The 20,091-nt window shown below is 39.7% G+C and overlaps 1 protein-coding gene across 1 annotated transcript in view; it reads right to left on the minus strand.

Moving 5' to 3' along the window:
• Nucleotides 1-4,387: 4,387 nt before the first annotated feature.
• BACE2 (beta-secretase 2) overlaps nucleotides 4,388-20,091 on the minus strand; it is a 48,238-nt gene continuing 32,534 nt past the window's right edge. Inside the window, exons 5-9 of the mRNA XM_075099577.1 lie at nucleotides 19,399-19,533; nucleotides 16,122-16,223; nucleotides 12,457-12,606; nucleotides 11,101-11,269; nucleotides 4,388-5,107 (exon numbers count right to left, since the gene is read on the minus strand). Of these exons, the coding sequence (XP_074955678.1) occupies nucleotides 4,854-5,107; nucleotides 11,101-11,269; nucleotides 12,457-12,606; nucleotides 16,122-16,223; nucleotides 19,399-19,533 (810 nt within the window). The 3' untranslated portion in view covers nucleotides 4,388-4,853. The remainder of the gene's footprint in view (nucleotides 5,108-11,100; nucleotides 11,270-12,456; nucleotides 12,607-16,121; nucleotides 16,224-19,398; nucleotides 19,534-20,091) is intronic.

Genomic DNA, 20,091 nt, shown 5'->3' on the forward strand with positions numbered 1-20,091 from the left:
TTGTTGCTTACAAACAGACTATTGCTACTGGTGAGACATCACTATGTGCTTTATTTAGAGAGGGGAATATTCAATAGTTGGTCAATGATTCTACTTCAGGATGATCATGCCCCTTATTCACCTGTGAGTGGATGATTCCCAGAAGCAGCAATAAGCACCTTAGAGCACACTGGCTTTCAAAATATTCAGACAAGTGAACGCTTACCAAAGAAGCCAGGTGAATGACTGATGTTACACTTAGAGCAGCTTGTCAGCAGCTGCAGTCGCTCTCCCATTCTGCTCCACCAAGATACCTCACCTTGTTCCGGCAGTCTGGTAGAAGACTCAATTATTGTGATTTCACAACACCAGCCAGCTTCAGCTCACTATAGGCCCTCTGTCAGTTAGTGCAAGTAGTAGCAGTGGCTTTTGCAGTATGGATTCATCTCACCCAGGGGTTTGGCTGAAGCTAACAATTATACTGCAGATAGCATTTCTGAGGAGCCATTACCAGGACTCTGGATTACTCACAAGCCTGGTCTAATGTCTAATTAGGCCCCAGAAACCAGAAAATCTGACTGGCTCAGAAGATTGCTCGTATCCAATTACCAATCTGTCTTCACTTCTCTGAACAGCAGCAAGAACTTCAGCAGCCAGGAATTAACAATTTATCAATCAGGGAGCCAAGTTTGACAGGAACTAATGTCTTGATAAATTGTACAGACCTTTTTTAAAAGGATCAATCTGTTATGCTTTTAAAATTTTTGATGAAGTTATAGGTAGCTTCCTTATTTCTCTTTCATAGTTTCCTTTACTTTCACCTCCAAAGGTCATTGTACCAGACCCCTTCCTTATGCAGCTCATATTACTCCTTATATATATGAGGCTCATGTCTGAGATCAGGATATGACAACCAACCTAGTTGTTGGAAACCTGTACAGAAATCAAGGAAGCTTTCAGCAGCACAATCATCCTGGATTATCAGAAAATTTAAGGGCCGCTCTCTCTGAAAAAGTGCTGTGTTAAGCAACTCTCATAAGCTTTTTCATATTTAAAAGGAAAAGGTTAGCATACAAATGACTCATCTTTCAGTGAAACATGGCCAGCCAATGCGCAGCAAGTAACTGGGTAGAATACCCATAGGTTGACTTTAACTGATAGAGAGTTAACTATTGTTAAGCAACACATATGTTAACAAGGGATACCAAAACCCATAGCTCTGTGATTACCACTAGTTAACCTGCGCAGCATCAAACTAGAATGGTACACTAGCTTGATATGTTGTTTACGTTGATCCAACATAAAAAACCTAAATACAAGCTCTTTCACCTTAAAAACAGACCAATCCCCTCTACCTAACTTCTTTTACAGAACATGAAAAGAAGTCATTAAAATTCTTCATCTATTTTATTCAGCATTTAAATTGAGCCAAAAAGCCCATGATAATATTTCTAAAACTTGTGAAGGCAGTGGGATAGAACTAACCTATTCCCATGCCTGAACTCAGGTTTAACTACTTGAACTCAAATCACACATCTTCAAATCCCTAATGATGGAACTGATAGCATCAATTACCTAAAAGGCTGCACCCAATGAAACACAGCTTTCTGACATTTTCATGGTACATGATATTGCATTCACATTAGGAAAACACTGGCTCTGCAAAAAATATTGATACGTGCACAAGAACTGAGCTGGAGTGCTGTGATGTGGAACATCCTGTCTTCCATAATAAATAGAGAATATTTTCCAGCACCATCTTTACTCAAAGCTCTGTTTTTTGTTGTCCATCCGTGTTGTGTCCCCCCCCCCCTCAAAAAGGTATGGTTTAATCTTATCTCTGAAGTTGGTTAACAGGAGTATAAAATACCTCACAGCACTCTCCTTTAAAAGAAAATATGTCAGGGAAAGAGATCACTAGTAAGACACACTTGGTAACACTGTAGTCTATCGTTGTATTTCATCTTTCATAGAAAAATGCTCAAGAGCATTATTTTTCTTAATGTGCTGTAGGCTAAAAATGAGCCCTCAAGGGTTTCTATTGCTCTTCTTGTTGCCAGAGCAACAAAGCAATACTCACCTGAATATCTACCAGTGTAAGTATCAATTTACAAGCTGAGATGAAGTTTGTGCTGCTAGCAGATGTCACTAACAGCATTTTTACTATAAGCCAAATTTTAGTGGCAAGGGATGCCATGAAAACTAAAGAATATATTACTATTTCACTTGTGCTACTTTATTATTGCTCATATAATTCAAGTGTTTATATTAAAATGTCTTGACCAATGACATTCAAAGTGAAAGGGTAAAACTGAATGACTTTTATATGAAATCCAGTGCACTAAAAAGACTTTGTTAAGCAACTCGGAAGAAATCTCGCTTGTCATTAGAAAGCATACTAGGAACCTTTCCCAGTAAATTCCTTCCTAAAACTCTTTGTGGTAAGGAGATAGGAGGGCCTGGGGAGAGAGAAGCAGTTAAGAAATGTTTTAAGAGCATGCAGGTGTTATTCCTTTCTGAATTGGAAAAGGGCTCATTGTTTACCACTGTATCAGTCCAAACAGTCACATTGTGTTTCTGTTTGAAACAGGTGACAGAAGCATTACTGTACTGGAGAAGGAATACAACTTTGAAATTATTTGTTATGTATCAAACCAAACCCAGGAGGACGACATGGAACTGAATCACTGAATTGGAAACATCGCTCTCTCTTTTTACAGCAAAGTCTATTGCTTTAAGAAAAGCTCAAGGGAACTTCTTATTATAACATGTACTAAAAATTCTAATTATAAGATGTTGAGAGAGAAGTACAGAAAATAGAATAGGGAGAAAACACCTAAACTATATAGCTTCTTATATTCCTTATAATGCATCATTTTTCTCCCCTTAAAAACTAGAAGGCAGAGGAAGAAGGAAACAAACTCAAAATTTCCTATTTCCAACTCCTAATTCCAAGAGAAATAATTTTCAGACATTGGATCACAACACCAATTATTTCACTCTATTCAGCCAAGCAATCTGAAAGTGCAAGAATTAAAAAGGAGAGAAAACCACACACACTTCCAGTTATGAAGTGAAAAACACAAGTTAGTTTAAAAAAAAAACCCAACAGTGCTTTATTTTCACACACTTTATGTGCACCTCTGTAAAAGCACCATTCCTGAAAAAAAATCTTTGCTTATTCTAAGTAGAGTCGGATGCAGAGGCAGTGTGAATCAGAAAGCTATATGAAGGGATTATAGGCAGAAAATTTTCTAGGCAAGGGATTGGGAGATGCAGAGCTAAGCTTCCTTTTTTTCCTCTCCTTGTTTCCCACACATAAGCAGACTGCTCTCCTATTGAAATGCAAAGGAATTTCCACCCCCCCAACTAATAGTTATCACTGGACTCCTCAACTTTGCATTGTTTATCTTTCAAATCCACTATACCAGTGTTATAGAAAAGCAGTGGAGGTCCTGCAACAGTCACTGACTAAATACAAGAAAAATTGTCCTATCTGTAAAGAAAAAACCATGTTCTGACCTCAGCATTAAGATGTACGCTTGCATAATGGAGGTCTGGTCAAATATATTCTTCCCTGCTCCCTCCCACTATTGTTTTTTCAGTCTTACCACATGTTTGTTTTCAGCCGGTCAGTACACACACACACTTTTCATTTGATTGACACACCAGTGAAGCTAAACTAAACACTTCCAATTGCTGTTCAAGTTGAAAAAACCAAGCCAGCATTAAGACTTTCACTTCACAGTCTGTCCATGAAGACAGCTACTTTTTCCTTGAACTTCTAGGTTGCTGAGCTCAGCCCCAAAACAGGGCTGTCTTTCTCATTTTGTTTTTTCCTTTTTGTTATGTGCTCACTAGGAATACCAAGAGATGGCAGAAAACGGACCTTAGCTTTATCATCTGTCCATGCATATGCAGACCAGCCTTTTCTTACTATCAGTCATCCTCAACTCAAAAAACACAACAAACCCCACAAAACCCCACGTTAGGGTGAAAACTGAAAGGCTTCTTTTGTGCACCAAAGTGGAAAGTCATGAAGTATTAATTTTTATAAAATCCACTACACTTCAAAGCCAAGGAGTTGCATTTGGTTGTATGGAGCACCTTGTGCTTCAAGACCAGTTCTAAGCCACATGCTTACCAGTGGTAGCATCCTTGTAAATTAAGAGAGGTAGTCTTGTTTTACACTAAGGCTGAACAAGTTTGTTTCCTGGTTTTCACCTCCTCAAACTATTTTGTAATGACAATCAGGAAGGGTGACCTTCTCAAGTGGCAGCAGTGATCTTGAGGGAAAAAAACCCCACAAACAACATGTCTTCTTGACCTCACTTGCTTTTCTCTGCTGCTTAAGTCTGACCTTTCTCCCTCCCTTGCACCATAAGTACAGTTTCAGAATGAATTGATGTAAACAGAAAGCAGTATTCATTTAATGCAATTAATAAGAAAGAATATTAAGGTTTTTTCTCTTTTTCTACAGTCAGGGCTCAATTAGAAAATACTGACAGGTCCTTTTTTGTGAAAGACGGATGGACAATTTTGTTCAGACAGTGGAAGAACATCACGGTGTGAGGATTCTTTTTTTCTTTTTTTTTTTTTTCTTTTTAAAAAGAAGGTACTATTGAGAGCATAAAGGCTCATTGTACTGCAGTAGCAATTCCAGTACCATAGCACTTAAGACATGGTTAACAGTGCTTTGGTTCAGAATCAGTGTTAGAAAATAAAGCTTAAAAAGTTATGATGCAGGGTATTTGGCGGGATTTCAACAACAATTTGTAATGAACGTAGAAAGGGCTGAGGCATTGGCTTCTTCCCCTTGGCAAAGTACTTTGTTCTTCATTCTGCTTAAGTCCCAGGTTTCACGATCAAGTTTCTCATTTCCATCGATGACGCACTAAGGAGGATTCGTCATTGACCACGTCATTGTCGGTGTAGCGATGCTGGCACCGTGGTGGAATAAGCAGCAGGATGATCAGTACAAGGAGGATAATTCCACACAGGCTCATGAGAGCATAGGAGGCAATCCACAACACCGGTTCATGGAAAGAAACACTAGAAACACAGTTGCTTGCAACATCTGCTGTTGTGAAAGGGCCTTCAATCTCAGATACTGGAGAGCCATCAACTTCTGAGCAATTACAAAAAGAAAAACATTAAGTCTATAGACACCATTTAAAAGCAAGTAACAAAAGAGCTAGCTTAAATACATATATATCCCTTTTCCTCCACCATGATACATCTCATCATTCTTGTGTTTTACAGTATTTCTCATTGCAACAAAAATACTAGCATTACATGTTTATAAAATGGGATTCTGAAGCATAAGGAGACCATGATACTCCCACATCTACGCAGGCTGTCAACAAGAGAGCAGACATTTAAATCTGGTTTCCCACAATCCAAATTAAAGCCCAAGCCACTGGATCACCTCTTTTGTCTGGACCGAACTTTCAGAAACGTCAATTTAACAAAGCTTAAAAACCCTACACCACCTACGCTGGAGCAGGTCAGGGCCTGGACAGTTTTTGTTTTTTTCTGGCATTTGCAACAACTGGAAGAGTACCTCAGATGATTCTTACATCTTCTGTGTTTGCTATCTTCCAGGGTCTTAGGGACCAGCATGCAGGATCACTAGCTTCATAGATACCTTGAAGGACTGTATCTTAAACACAAGGTGTAAGGTGGAAAGCAGCGCAGATACTCTTGTGAGTGGAGGTGAAAATTCAGAAGGAAGAGGAGGTGAGGCAGGAGAGCTGGGTGACAGCTGTACAGAAAAGGGGAACGGTGGAAAGGAAGGTCAATGTCAGGAGTGAGGAGCTGGGACATGCAGGAACAGTGCTAGTGCTGTTGGGCAGGGAGGAAGCAGCTAACCAAGCAGCTTGAAAATGGAAATGACAAAGCTAAGGCAAGAAGCACTAAGGGGTGCTTTGGCAGCTTTGTTTTCGAACAGCCATCCATCTGGGTAACATCACAGACTGTGTGACTTGTTTCATTACCATCACAAACCCCTACATGTTAAACCAGTATTTGCTAAAAAGGGTTATGCTGCCCATGGTTGTCACAGTAACCGTGGCAAGCGCAGCAAAGTTCCCCTGAGTTGTGGACAGGGCTACGTATATTGTAAAGGCAGAGCAAGTGAGTTGCCCAGGGCAACAAAATATTCAGAGCATTTCGTATCTGCAGATGCGCAGCTGGGGAAGGATGGATACCTTTTAGCTTGCTTGGGGCAACTAGGAGCCTGCAGTTAGCACTGTCTGTGCATTTTAACAAGTCTTCCAAACAGTTGTAATTCACTTCTCTAGTCAGATACTTCAAGACACATTTGTGTACTTCTTACAAAGGCTTCAGTTTTACCTTCCTGCTTAATTTCTTGTTCATTTTATACACAGACACGATCTTGTCAAATTGTAAGTGATCCTGCCTACTGAAAACAGTATCTCTTATTTATACATATCTTAGACACGACTCCTGAAAGAAAGTCTGTAGAGATTAGTATAAAATACCCTTTGGAAGGAAGAGGGGAGCCTGGGTTTTGGAAAGGCAGGAGGGGAGCCTTTAAGGTTCTTTGTGGAGAAACAAATGCAGAATAGGTGGGCTGCTTTATCTGCAATTTACTGGGAGAGATTTTAGCTGGTATTCAGTCCGTGGCCTCCCAACACCTCATATTATTTTAAGGTTTAAGTCTCATTAGACTTAATTCAACTTAATCATGGCTACTGCTGGAAGAGACGGTCCAGCTTGCCCTCCTGTCCCTCGCTGCCTCTTTTGCCTTGGTGTTAGTGACTGGGAGGCTGCAAGGAGAGTCAGGGCAACTCACTGATCTGATGGAAAACCAACCTATCATTACAAACAAAACATCCAAACAAGGAATATTCTGTAGGATCATTTAGCTGAACCAACCCCTTCTACAGCTGCAAGTGCGGGAAGACTCCTTTAGCAGCAATACGCTGTTAATAGTGGACGGGGTGAAACCTGAGGCTGCACCCACAACCACCCTAACGCTGGTGAATACCAACCATGTACTCTCTTAACTCATCAGGCGGTAACAAACTGGCCTGTGCACCCTATATCATCAGCATATCTTTGCCAAGATGCTGCTGTTACATAGATATGCACAGTAGTGGATAGACTTGTAGAAGACTACCTAGGTCTGTGGCAGAAATCAATTTTGTTCAGAGTCCTAGTACTGCACTTTGTCTACCATGCAGTTGTTTCTTCTGGACATCTCACCCCCTCACACCATTTCATCTGCCTCAATGAAGTCCTGCAGCAAACCCAAACTAAACCACATATAACAACTAATGTGAAATGCAAGGCGTAAGTATTACAACTTAGGAATTTAGTATTTTGAAGGGGGGGGGGGAAGCAGCACAATTTCCCACCTTGGAGATAGCTTTGAAAATAAACAGTCCCTAATTACTCATTATTTGGCTTGAGTACAATAATTACTCCTATTAAAAAAGGCAATACAAAACTGTTGCCATAGTGGCTGACATTTTAAATTACATTTTGAGAATGCTTGATAGCAGTACAGCCTCTGATTTCTTCCTTCCCCAGAAAAGTTTTCCCTCACCCTCTTCCACCCCCAGAGAAACTGAGAGGAAATCAAGAGAGGAAATTTGCCTAAATTGTTCAAACAAGCTCTTAACATAAACTAACAGTCACACACACTTCAGATATTGTACATTAGCTGGATTAGCATGTTTAGGCTTTTTTTTTTTTTTAAAAAAAAGAACATCTGGTGGTAGCTACCTACAATAAATTCTTGACATTGAAAAACTCAAGATTTTATTCATTATTGATTATTACAGGACAAAAAGGGCACCTCTGGAAATATGTTATTTTATAACATTTGCGTAGAACTCAAACACACTGTCTCTCACTCACCATCTTGGGTGGTTTGGAAATGAAGCAAACATGAAGTTAGATCAAATTTATCATAAAATTATAAAGTTCTGCTTGGAAGAGACCCCTGGAAGTCACATAGTCCAGCCTTCTACTCAGAGCAGGACCATCACTATCAATAGATCAGGTCATGCTGCAGCTTCAGCCAGGTCTTGTAAAACCTGAGGATGGAGACCCCATGATCCCCCTGGGCAGCCTGTTTCAGTGCTGTACCACCCTCCTGCTGAAGAAGAAATTCCTCATGTCCAACTTGAGCCTTCCCGAATGTAACTGGTGGATGTTGCCCTTTGTTACATACATTTCACCTCCACTCACCCTTGGCTTGCCCACTATAATCCCCAGTTCTTATTGAGCAGGGCTGTTATCCAGCCAGTCCCTTCCCAGACTGTACCCATGGCATGGTGGTTTTCTGCTTGAGATGCAGAAATTTGCACTTCTGTTCACTGAAACTTGAGGTTTCTGCTGTCCAGCCTTCCAGGTTACCAAGGTCCTTCTGGACTAAAGCGCTGCTATTCATCATGCCATCTATTCTCCCGAGTTTAAGTGTCCAGAAATTTGGGTGCATTCTGTCTCATCACAGTTTAGTGCAGAAGCCATTTATGATTACAGTGCTTGGTGCATTTCTTCCAAGTCTTGCTCCTATGGTCTTCTCACTCACTACAAAAGTACTAGGGGTCTAATTCTGCTCAATGCCAAGGTACTATTAGGTTGCTTCACTAATACTAACTAATTGATCTGAACGTCTCATCTCAGGAAGGGACCTGATCCAAAACCTTTCCTAGTCATCCTGTAAACAGTAGCTTATCCCTGAAATTATCAAACAGGCAACTTGAAACAATTTGAAATTAGTAGCAGGCAGAGTAAGTCTTAAAGGGTTTCACATATTGAGGAAAAAACAAATTTCTTTTCTTGCTACAATAGAATAGCTTCCTCCCGCCATCTGTCTAACCCTCCTCATTCTGGCAGATCCTGGAGAATGAAAATGGTGCAAGGAGTATTGTGGGATAAGCTAGTTCTCACCTGTAGCCAAGTCTCAACAGAAACTTGGGAGTTCAATGAAGTTAAGACTTTTAGTCCTATTCCCCTCATTTTTCTATTCAGCACATACCCGTTTAACATCTTATAAAAACAGGGGCTTAAATTTAGTATTAATACTATTGTAAACAAGAAAGCAAAGCCACACCAAATGGTCTTTTGTATTTCTCTGTTTCTGAAGATTTATGCTACCAGTAATTCAATTTAATTTATGCCCACGAACAGACTAAAAAGCTCCAAATAAATTACAATAATATAGTTGCTATGGAGGACACGGCTGGCCTCCACAGGAAGCCAGTTAGGCAGCTTAATCCCTCACACTGCACTGACTGCTAACCACTCACAGTTGTGGTTTTCTGATGAAAGTAGTGTTAAATATGGAAACCACAAGCTGTGAAGAAGTGAATTCAGAATAACTGGCACATCCAGTGAAATGTCATCTGCCCCGTGTGAGCGGAGTCTGACAAATCAGTATATCTTGTCTCAGTCAGTGGCTTGTGTTGTCTGATTTCTCAAGAAGCTAAGTTCCCATGATGCTAGGTTAGACATATGCACAAAACATGGACAAAGAAACAAGGAGGAAATGCCTTCTAGCACTAGCTGGGTATCACCATGTGTCCAAGCTCATATAAATTCAGATTTCTTTTCTATTCAGCAAGCCCAATTCTTCCTCTCTAGACAAGGTTGGCAGAACTACATTAAGTGGCCAAACTCTATGCTTCTGTGTGGCAATATTAACATCAAGGTGTGATTATGGTTCTTTTTCTCAACAAAGATTTGCTGTCAAAACAGTTCTTATGAGCACCAGCTGGCTCATATCCCCTGCTGACCACATGTTGGTCAATATGTTCTGTCAAAATGCCCCCGCCCTTCTCCATTAATGGCTGCAGCGTGGCAGAAACAGGAGGCAGCTCTATGCTTGCCTGAATTGCAGTCAGGAAGCACAAGGAAGAAAGAAAGAAAGGCAGGAAAACCTGGGCTGCAGTATTTGTCTAGTTACACTCTCCTTCCAGATGGATTCAAAATGTGTCTTTCATCACTGCATGGTACTTCACAGAGGTCTTCATTAAGAAGCCCACATCGATATCCAGATTTTCTTTCATAGCAAGCTCAAAGACGACAATTTTGAACCCATTAACAATGGAGAGATTAAAAAAAAAAAAAAAAAGCTTTTAAAATGCCCTGGAGCTACAACTCAGTTAGCTAGTATCTTTCTTTTTTCCCTCAATTACCTGGTTGCATTAAGCACTCAAGTACTTACTGCCCTTACCCTCTCTAACATAAATACTGGGGATTAAAGAAGCATGTCAGTCTTAGTCCTTTTCTCATGCAAATCTCAGATAATATTACATTTTTCAGGGCACAGACCACTTCTGTTTGGGACAGAGACTTGCATATGGGTGCGCATCCTTTCCCTCCTCTCCCACTTGTATGTTCTTGTGGTGCCAAAGGAATGTCTCAACAACAAGAGGAGGAAATCCCAAAACTTTTGGTTTTAGCTACCTTTGGTGAGTTAAGAGAAATCATTAAAAAGCAAGAAAGTTAACCAGCACTGAAAAATTAGCCAAAGATTATGAGCTTTTTCACATTTCCTCAGCAGCTAATTAAAAAATTAATGGCTTTCTCTTTACACTGAGAAAACTATTTGTTTAGAACCAATACAAAGACCACAAGTCTTAATCTGAGTCCCATTTTCATCTTGGCTCTTTCTTTGAGTATTTCTAAGAGGCTGAAAAGGCACAATTTACATTATGAGAAAAGCACTAGCAAGGTACTTCACTGCACATTGCGAAAGTTAGTTGAAGAATCCATTTATCTGGAAATTAGAACAGGAACTACACAAAAATGAAGCTCCATTAAAAACAGGGACTCGTCCCATGCGACTGTTGGGGAAACCGCACACAGAGACAGATGTCTCAGAAAGATCTCTCGGAGAAAAGAACACAACTAAGATACCCACAGCTGAGGCGGATTTACTTCATGCCAAAAGACTGTTGCATGCAATACAGTCTTTTTTTTTTTTCTCCCCTTGAAATCTGAATAGCTTGAGGTTGCTTAAAAATATACCCTTCACACTTCATGAGTAACCACACTTTTCCCCATCAGATAAGTGGCAAAGGTGTTTCTCTGAGAGAGCAGGTGTTTCCTCACTCACCAAGTCCTGAACAATATTTCTCTTACCTGCACATGGACTCACTGCAAAGCCCACTCTCCTCTGGGCTCTGTCAAATATTACATAGAAGCCTTCCATGACTGTAGCACCAATAACTAGAGCATTCATGGAGGAAGAGATGCCGAATCGGTAGCACTGTAAATTCTCTCCTATTCCAAGGATGGGTTGAATATAAAGCTATTAAAACAAACAAACAAACAAAACAACAAGCCAGAGTGTAAGAAGCAACAGAACACAGATCTTAGAAGTTCAGACCTTTTGGTTTTTATATTCACACACTCAAACTCCACTGGAAACAGAGAATGAATAGGGGCAAACAGATTTCTGTACATGATTTAAAACTGGTCAAAGCTTACATGCAGGTAAGAGGTAAAGCTCTTGGATTCTAAGCTTAAATTTGAACACAGTCAGTCACTATGTGAAGGTCAACTGCAAATTCTTGAGAGCCACTTTTTATTGTATTTTCCAGGGGGGAACGATAGCTGAGAAAGAATTTGGGATATGAACTCAAATTAGAGAATAATTTTATTATTTTAAAAATTATCAGGATATTGATTCAGAGAGCATGCAGCGTCAGCTTCAAGGCTCTAGATTCATAAATTCAAGTCACATTTTACCAGTTGTCTCTTCAGGGAAGACGAAAGATTGCCAAGCTACATGATCAATACAGAAAAAGCTTATTGTAAGACCTTACTATATTTCAAGTTAAAATGTACTTAATAGGTTCATTCTTCCCTTTGCTCCTGACCATTCCCTGAGGTAAAAGGCTGGATTAGTAATGTTAGAGGATACTAGCCTGGTTGGCACCTATACTGGGAAGGGAAGCTGGAGAGGAAAAGTAGAAGTGGCATATTATATTCTAAAAGCTGGGATGGAATATTAATAAAAATATAAACTAATCAAGTTACAGAAACTAGTGAAGAGATCACATAGGCTCATTGCCAAGACTGTCATATTCAGAAGTACTCCAACTCAGATTGCCACGAAAAACAAATCAATTTGCTTCCCAAAATGACAAGATCAAAATGAGCAGAGATTCTGTATTGACATCTAGTGTGGCTAAAGCTCTTGAAAACAAACCAAAAACTTGCCTATTTTTCCTGACAATTTGAAAAATTCATTCCCAACTACATGGACTGCAGTCAGAGGGAAATTGTGTTTTTCGTTTTTTCGTTTTAGGTTTGACAAATTTGTTATTTTCCCTATTTAAAATTTGATTTTTAAAATTTAATTTAAAAAGATTTCCCTTGCATGCAATGAGCCCATTCTCTATTACTGTTAATAATAGCTCATATTTTTTAAAAGCATGTGCTTTATAATAGTAAAAATAAATGCATGACTGAATAAACAAAAAAGGTTGAGACCTGTGGTAGGATAGAGATCCGAAACGACCTACTGGAGTTTTCATCCCTCAGGTAAATGGAGAGCTTGGGAAATAAGGACCAGGGTCTTTCAGTTTTATCCCAGCATGCAAGCTGTGAACCAGTCCAGAAACCAGAAGAGAATTCTTGTATCTATTAAAAAAAAAGTGATACATACAAATTACATACATTTTGATAGATTTTTGTAAATGATCACTACCACTATTCGATACTTCTTCCAGTCCCATGCAGAAATTCAAACATGAACACAGGTCTGACAAAGAGCTCTTTCTTCAAGGATCAAAGCAAGCACCAACGCATAAATTGAGGTGTGTCATAACCCATTATGACTTGGAAGAAGGGATAAGAGGCAAAACCAAGTTTAGCTCTCCCTTCCCTCCCCATTTGTGTCTCGTTACTTCCACTTCTGCAATGAACACGTGTGATCTCCCTAAGCAATCAGTATCGCAAAGAGGCAAAGCATCAATGGGCTTTTACTACCTATCCACCTCTTCTCTGAACAGGTCTGACCAAATGCCAACGTCTTGAAGCAGCAGACATTTTTTTAAAAGCACAAACCAAAATACAAACCACATGAATACGCAATAGAATAATTTCCTTTCCTCACATTCCTGCAGCTTCTTACTCAACTTTAGGGTTTTGAAGCCAAGGGCTAAGCCAAAACCTCCTGGCATCTAAGGCAAAGTCTGCTACAGTCAATGGAAAGAAACATGTTCATCTGCCTCTTGCTGCCCTGCTACTCGTTACCAATACAACTGGACATGATTTTGAAATAAGGTTGATTAACAGAACTTCTTAATATATCCATGGCACTAACAAAGCAAAAAGCAACCCCCAACAGAGCTTTTTGCCCAAGACAAACATCTTGCCTAATGTGCACGCTCCCTGAAGCTGACCTGCTGCCAGATCAGAGGAAAAGCCTTCCTTATTTGGGTGTATTACTTTGTGTTGGTTCTTATTCCCATGTGAAACAACATCCAAGGCAGTATCTTGTTCTGACACTGCACAGCCAAAGCCTCCCTTTTGGGTAAAGAAGAAAGGTGGAATCCAGCCTCTCCACTCCTTTTATTTGTATTTATCTGTGATATCGATTATTTTGTAAACATCAGCTCATATGTTAGTTATATGGTATTTTACAGGTGACAAGTATTCACCCCACCCCACCCACCTGCCAATGAAATATTTGTTAGGGATGCACAGTATTAGAGACTTAATACTTCCATGTGCTCATCTCTATTCTTGGACCAACCAGCATACACTCATGCGAACACACAATGAGACCTACAATCACAAACAGACTGCTTTTACCCTTAACCCTCAACGCACGCTTAAGTACATCTCTTGGCATGGGATAGAACGCTCTGCCCGTCACAGCTATGTCCCATGCCAGACCTGCTGAAAAATTTAGTTCTCCTCTCTTTCCATTTTCTCTTGGAAAGCATAGCTTGTGATCTGAGAAAAACTGCAAGACAGCACCCAGATTGGGCAGACCAAGTCTATAAAGTGTTCTATTTTAAGTGCCTACTTTCATTTCCCAGAAAGACTGCTTACTGCATTGCCTTTCCCTTACTTCTGTATGCTGAGGAAAGCACTGGGGTGGGGGGTGGGGGGGTTGGATTTGGCTGTATGATACCTAAAAGGCTATTAAAATAAAGATTTTAGGTTTATTTGAGCCTTCCTTTCTTCAACTTACTAACTTAGCATTATATTAATGGCATGAGTAGACATGCTGTTCGGACTTCAGCTCAGTGAGGTGTATTGGTTGCCGCCTCTCTGTGGCTTATCTCTGCCCATCTGCCAAAATCACCATCTTTCAGACCTGCCAACATCAAACTGCATCTATAGCTGCTCCCTAAAAGACTTCAGTTCAAATAAGCAAGGTTTAGAAAACAATCTACACCACAAAGGAGCATAAAGCTCACAGCCTTGGTCTCTAATGGAGCTGAATAAAGGAACGCTTCACATGCAGTTATCCCAGTATACCTGCGGGGGCAATAACGTCTTGCTGGGAAGCTCATAACAAGCTGCTAGGAGCAGGAACTGGTTACCCTGGTTCACCTGTGGTCAGAGAAGTATGTCTGACTACTGCAGATGATTTTATGTTTCAGTGGTACATAGTCTGCCAGAAGCACAGAGCGCTAAAAGTACGGGTGTGATGCCATGGTACAATTGCCAGAAATACCCATTTTCCTGACATTGCTCCTACACAGCTGGAATCTGATCCTTACCTCTTGCAGGTACTTTTATATTTAATAGACTATCTTTTTTTGTTTAGAGCTGTGAAAGTAATTTCCAGTGTGTGTGGAGGGAAAGGGGTACAGCAGCAAGGTCCTTGAGATTAAAAAGAAACCCTAAAAGAGAAGAGTTAGTTTATGCATTTTTAATAGGAAGAACAAAAACCATTAAGCACAGCGAGTGAGTGGTTCCGCTCTAATATCTTATCGATCAGTTGACCATTTACTTGTTATGTGGAAGGTCCTAGTTCAAATGTCCTGACCAAAATCAGAGAGGAGTGTGTACCGCTGTGACCCACCTCAAAGGAGGATGTCCTATGCACAAGGTGCCATTACAAGAGCTCTTGGGTAGGCTTCTTTCAATTACTCCCCTCCATCGACTGAAATTGTTCCAGTCAATACTTAAGTGCTTTGCAAAGAGAAGAACTTTTCAACCAGGGAGGCTGAGCTACATAAGATAACTGGCACATTTATTTCAGATATTGGACACCTGCAGGCAGTGAAGAACACTTCATGCCAAATCTCTGCTCTCAATCAGGTAGAAAAAGGATCTCCGTTTTGACTTATCAGCATACAGGCAAATATTCTTGTCTTTTGGGCAGCTGGCCGATAGTCCAGTTATTTCCTGTGAATTTCCTGTGATTTGCAATGACTACTGTTGTCTGATTGTGAATCCATGACAAAAATATTAAAATTGTTCACATTGAAATATCTGGGTTTTATTCTTCATCTTTAACCTTCTTGGCACTGTTCATTATATTCAACCCAAATTTATTAATAGTTTTTATTAACCAGAAAATGCTGCTTCAGTTACCCTACACTCAGAGAAATCCATCATCCCCATGCCCTACTTCTAAAGCCCACTCTATTTCCAAAGAAAGATGCTTTTAAACATGAATAATTCAATAATGAAGGTCAAAAGCAGCTTTATTGATATGAATAACCCTAATGAATGGCATCCATTCTATACAACAATAAGCATTATACTTGTAAAGGAACTGCTTGCAGTAGCATGTTCTTCTTACTTTATAAACACCCCATTTTGTATGAAAAGACTGATTTTTGCACTCTTAATACTTTGAACCAGAGCAACAGGGTTTATGTCCACGTTTCTGAAATGCTTAGAACAAAATATTCCATCTCTGCATTATTTCTGATGCATTTCCGTGCACACACTTCTTGCCTGTACTTGGAACCCCTTTTCCCTCTTCCCTTTCCCTTTTCAGTTTCCATCAAAGACTATCAGTCATTTCTCACTTGTTAACAGGAGTAGACCAGGAAAGCTTCTGCTCCCCTCAGGTTAAAACCCTATGACTTACAAAGTAGACAGCAAAGATGACACTCCTTTCAAAGATCAAGGGACCATTTAACAGGAATTTAACATTTTGAGCAGATTTAGTGACATTAACTTACCAGGGATGTGCGAGCTATTGCTTGCACAACAGCACTGAAGACTTTCTGGGGCAGACGGAGGAGTGTGGTCCCACTGTCTACTATTGCTTTATCAGCATTATACTAGGGAGGGGGGGAAAAAAAGGAGAGAAGTTACACACTGTAGTTAATGTAATGCAGATTCCACTGTTTCATAACGATAACAAAGTTGTTCTTTTTTGGTAGCTGTGTTCCCAAACCTGCATGTCATGCCTGTCAGCAGCTCACTCGAGTGGATAGCTTGAATTCAAATGAAGTCTGAGAGCAAAAGCAAGATAAGGTCAGCCTAGACACAAGGGTGAGTTTATCTGCACCACTCAAGAAATTACTGTGTGTCACCACAGCTGTTGCAAATAGCCAAACCACTGTAAAAAGAAGTAAAGCCCAGCCCTTCACAGAGCTGTGAGCTAATCCACTCTACCTCCCATATGCTTTGGGCAAAAGCACTCTCACGGTCAGTGCAGACAGATGCTAAACATGTTGATGTAGCTTACATATATGTTCAAGCTCTGGATCAAGGTCTCTGTGATCATGAAAACAACTCGTGCTTACACACAATACAGCAGCCTACTTTTAATGACTGGCACATCTATTTCAAGACTGCTCAGGGAACATTAGGCCTCATTACATGTCATGCTCAGTACTAGCTCAAGAGTACAAATGCCACACCTTTCTCTCTTGACTGCTGAAAATCACTAAAACAAAAAAGAAACTTGACATTTCAATCTTGCTGCCTCAAAATCTGCACTAAAAAACCCTAAGCAAGCATTTCTTTTCATTACTAAAGCCTCAACCCCCAGATTAAGAGATTTCAGCAAACTTCAGATAGAGTAAACTAAGAATAAACATTTTAAAAGGTACATATTTCTTCATTAACTCCTTAAAAACTATGATGAATTCTGGGGGAAGAAAAAAAAAAAAAGGCAAGTAGCAGTGGCAGCTGTTTGTATTAACTACTTTTGTTACCAGCTTAGGCAGCAGGATCAATAACTTAGTAGTGACATTTCTATGGCATAATCACAGGACACAAGGTAATATACACCATAAGCTTTTTACGAAGAGGTTGAACAACAAGTGAGCGAATTTAAAATACATTGGTTTAGATGTTACCAAGTCATATGGAATATCTTTAGCACAGTGACAAAAATAAAACCCACCAAAAAGTGAAAAGTAACTCTGACTTAGTTCTTTTCTGTTTGAAAGAAGGGATGCTACAGGCTGCCAAGCAGGGCTGAAGGAAAAGCAAACAGGAAACCATTTACTATACACTCAGAAATACTCCCAAAGAGTCAAGAGGAATATCAAGGCATTGTGGAATCCATTTCAACAGATTTGTACCACAAACACACAACGGCCAGCATTCTGGAGAGCCACCCTTGGGGAAAAAAGCGAGGTAGGAGGCACAGCCAAGATGGTCAATCACTAGCATAAAACCATGCAAAACGCCTGGAGCAGCAGGATCACTCAGCACCAGGGACTAAGCACCTGGATTTTCATGCTGTGTACAGTGTACTCGCAGTGGGCAGTAACTTCTTGCTTTCTTAGCCTTCCCAGTTAATATTTAACAGTGCACCCTATGCGGCGTGCACTGCTGGCAGCTCAGTACTTGGCTCTGCCAGGCTCAAGGCCACAGCTACAGTGTAACACTGGGCAGATTCCGGGACTGAAGCAAGGGGACTACGTTTCCCTTGCAAGGAAAGTAGTCGTCTCAGGTTACGGTTACAAAAAATGTTCCATTTCCTAGAAAACAACTAAGAGGAGAGAGGGTGCATGGTTCATCATCCTATACAGTGAATTATGCATCCTCTGCAAGCCCCTAACTAACCAAACTTTAATCATACTAGCTCTAATTCACTGTTCTTCCTCTAAATTTTTTGCAGGAAGATCGCCTTTGATCAAGAACAGAATGATGCCTTCTGTAACAGTGACTAGCATACTATGCTAATGTGTACAATGTGAAAGCAATCCCTGGCTCAGAAAAGAGCGACAATAACAGGAAACTTTCATAACACCACTAGGTTTTTAAGTGAGTTGTTTTCTGGAAACAGCATATATTAGGCCATTAGTACAAGGGCTCCTCTTCAAAAACATGTTGACTATTTTTTAAGGCAAGAAAGAAAAGCAAACACAAACATTTACCAGTGATTTTGCTTTCCTAACAGTATAATAGAGAGAGGCATTTAAATAAACCTAGTTTTGCTTATTAAGTTGAAAGGCAGTATGACTAATTTTAAATATTTTTGTATGGCAATATTATTTCCATATTTTGTATGGAAATATAATATTTATGCACATGTAAGATTTTTGTCGTGAATTTCACTTAATTTGTATGAACTATAAAAACTTTAGAATTGTCATGTCCCAATGAATTCCAACTGAAAGAAGAAGCATAAGATAAATTTAAGATGTCTAATGAAAACAGGGCATTGAAATTATAGAACTAAAATCAAAACATGAATAGCAACAAGCAATAGTAAGAAACAAATGAAATACACACATCTACACATATCCTCCAGAAAAAAAAGAAACATCTTTGGAATAAAAACTGCAACAAACCAGTCTCATTAGACTGATCCAGAGATAGCAGAACATTATTCCTAATAAAAACAGAAAACATATCTATCAGGTATAATAACTAGCAAGGCTGAAGTGAGGAAAATTGGATTACAAAAATAAAAAGGAGCCACAGGATGAGATACTTTGGATGTCATCCCAGGATGACACCTGCCCACTGCCATAGTGAATTACATGCTTAGACATCGCCACAGGGGTCAACCCAAAAATCTTCCCTTTTCTTTGTTTGACCAGAATTGCTTTAAAACCCTTTGGTTTGTCTTTTGGTTTGACAGAAAACCACGAACTGTTGTTGTTTAAAGACAGTTACTCCCTAAATCCATGCACCATCTTCGGCGTTTAGACTCCTTCGTTTCAATTGAAACTAGTCAAGAGACTGAGCCCTCCCAAACCACAGCAGACTTATTTTCAGTGGACTGTTCACTTGACAATTGTAGCTTAGTCCCTAACTTACTGAAAATACTATCAATGACTTTAAAGTCCTCTCCGAAGCAATTTTAGCATGCTTGATGTACACATTGCATTTCACACGGCTTGTTCATTTCCTGTCAAACTTACCATGCAGCCTTAATTCTCAGAGGATGCTGCAATACACATTTGCTTGCAAAGACAAAACTGATCAATTAAGTGTTTTCCTTAACCAAACTTGTGTTTTATACAGGCAGAAACACATTATCACAAATACCTCTCTGCAGTCCAATTCGAGGTTCTGTCCTCCAACCTCCAGTTTGAGAATTTCAACCTGGTAATACCACTCCTCTTTGATTGGTGTGTACCAAATATCACCCTTGTACAGACTTGGTTCAATTCCACCCAGAACCTAAGGGAAAGGAGAACGGAATTTACACACTTTAAAATCCCAGTTGTTTAGTTTTGGGGCAAGTACAGGAAAAAAGGGGAATGTTTAATTGTGATACACAGGGCATAAAAATTTTAATTTAGCACCATTTGTAAGGATTTTATTGACAAGTTCTTTGTCAATAATAAAGCAGTATGAAACATCTAGATGTTGAATAGATTGTACTTCAGTCAGACAGAATTCCCATATTGGGCCAAATTACCAGCATCTTCATCTACAAGCTCACACTGATTCTCTTATGAAAGCTCCACTGTTTAAAATCAAAACAGTATCTTCAGTGATTTAATCTAGGCAATGTATAAAAATGGGACAGCATATTAAACCTGCACATCAAAAATGCACTTTATCAGATCAGAAAAGCCGTAATACTGCTTCAGAACATTTTGCTTTTCTTACACACATCAGAAATGGAGTATGACCATTCCATCATTGCTCTCACTGTTAGCTTCTATCAGGACTTATGTTGAAGCTGACTGGGAGTACCCTAGACGATCAGATTTTGAAGTAAGCTAACATAAG

The sequence above is a fragment of the Phalacrocorax aristotelis genome, chromosome 1, assembly GCF_949628215.1.
Source record: "Phalacrocorax aristotelis chromosome 1, bGulAri2.1, whole genome shotgun sequence".
NCBI lineage: Eukaryota > Metazoa > Chordata > Aves > Suliformes > Phalacrocoracidae > Phalacrocorax > Phalacrocorax aristotelis.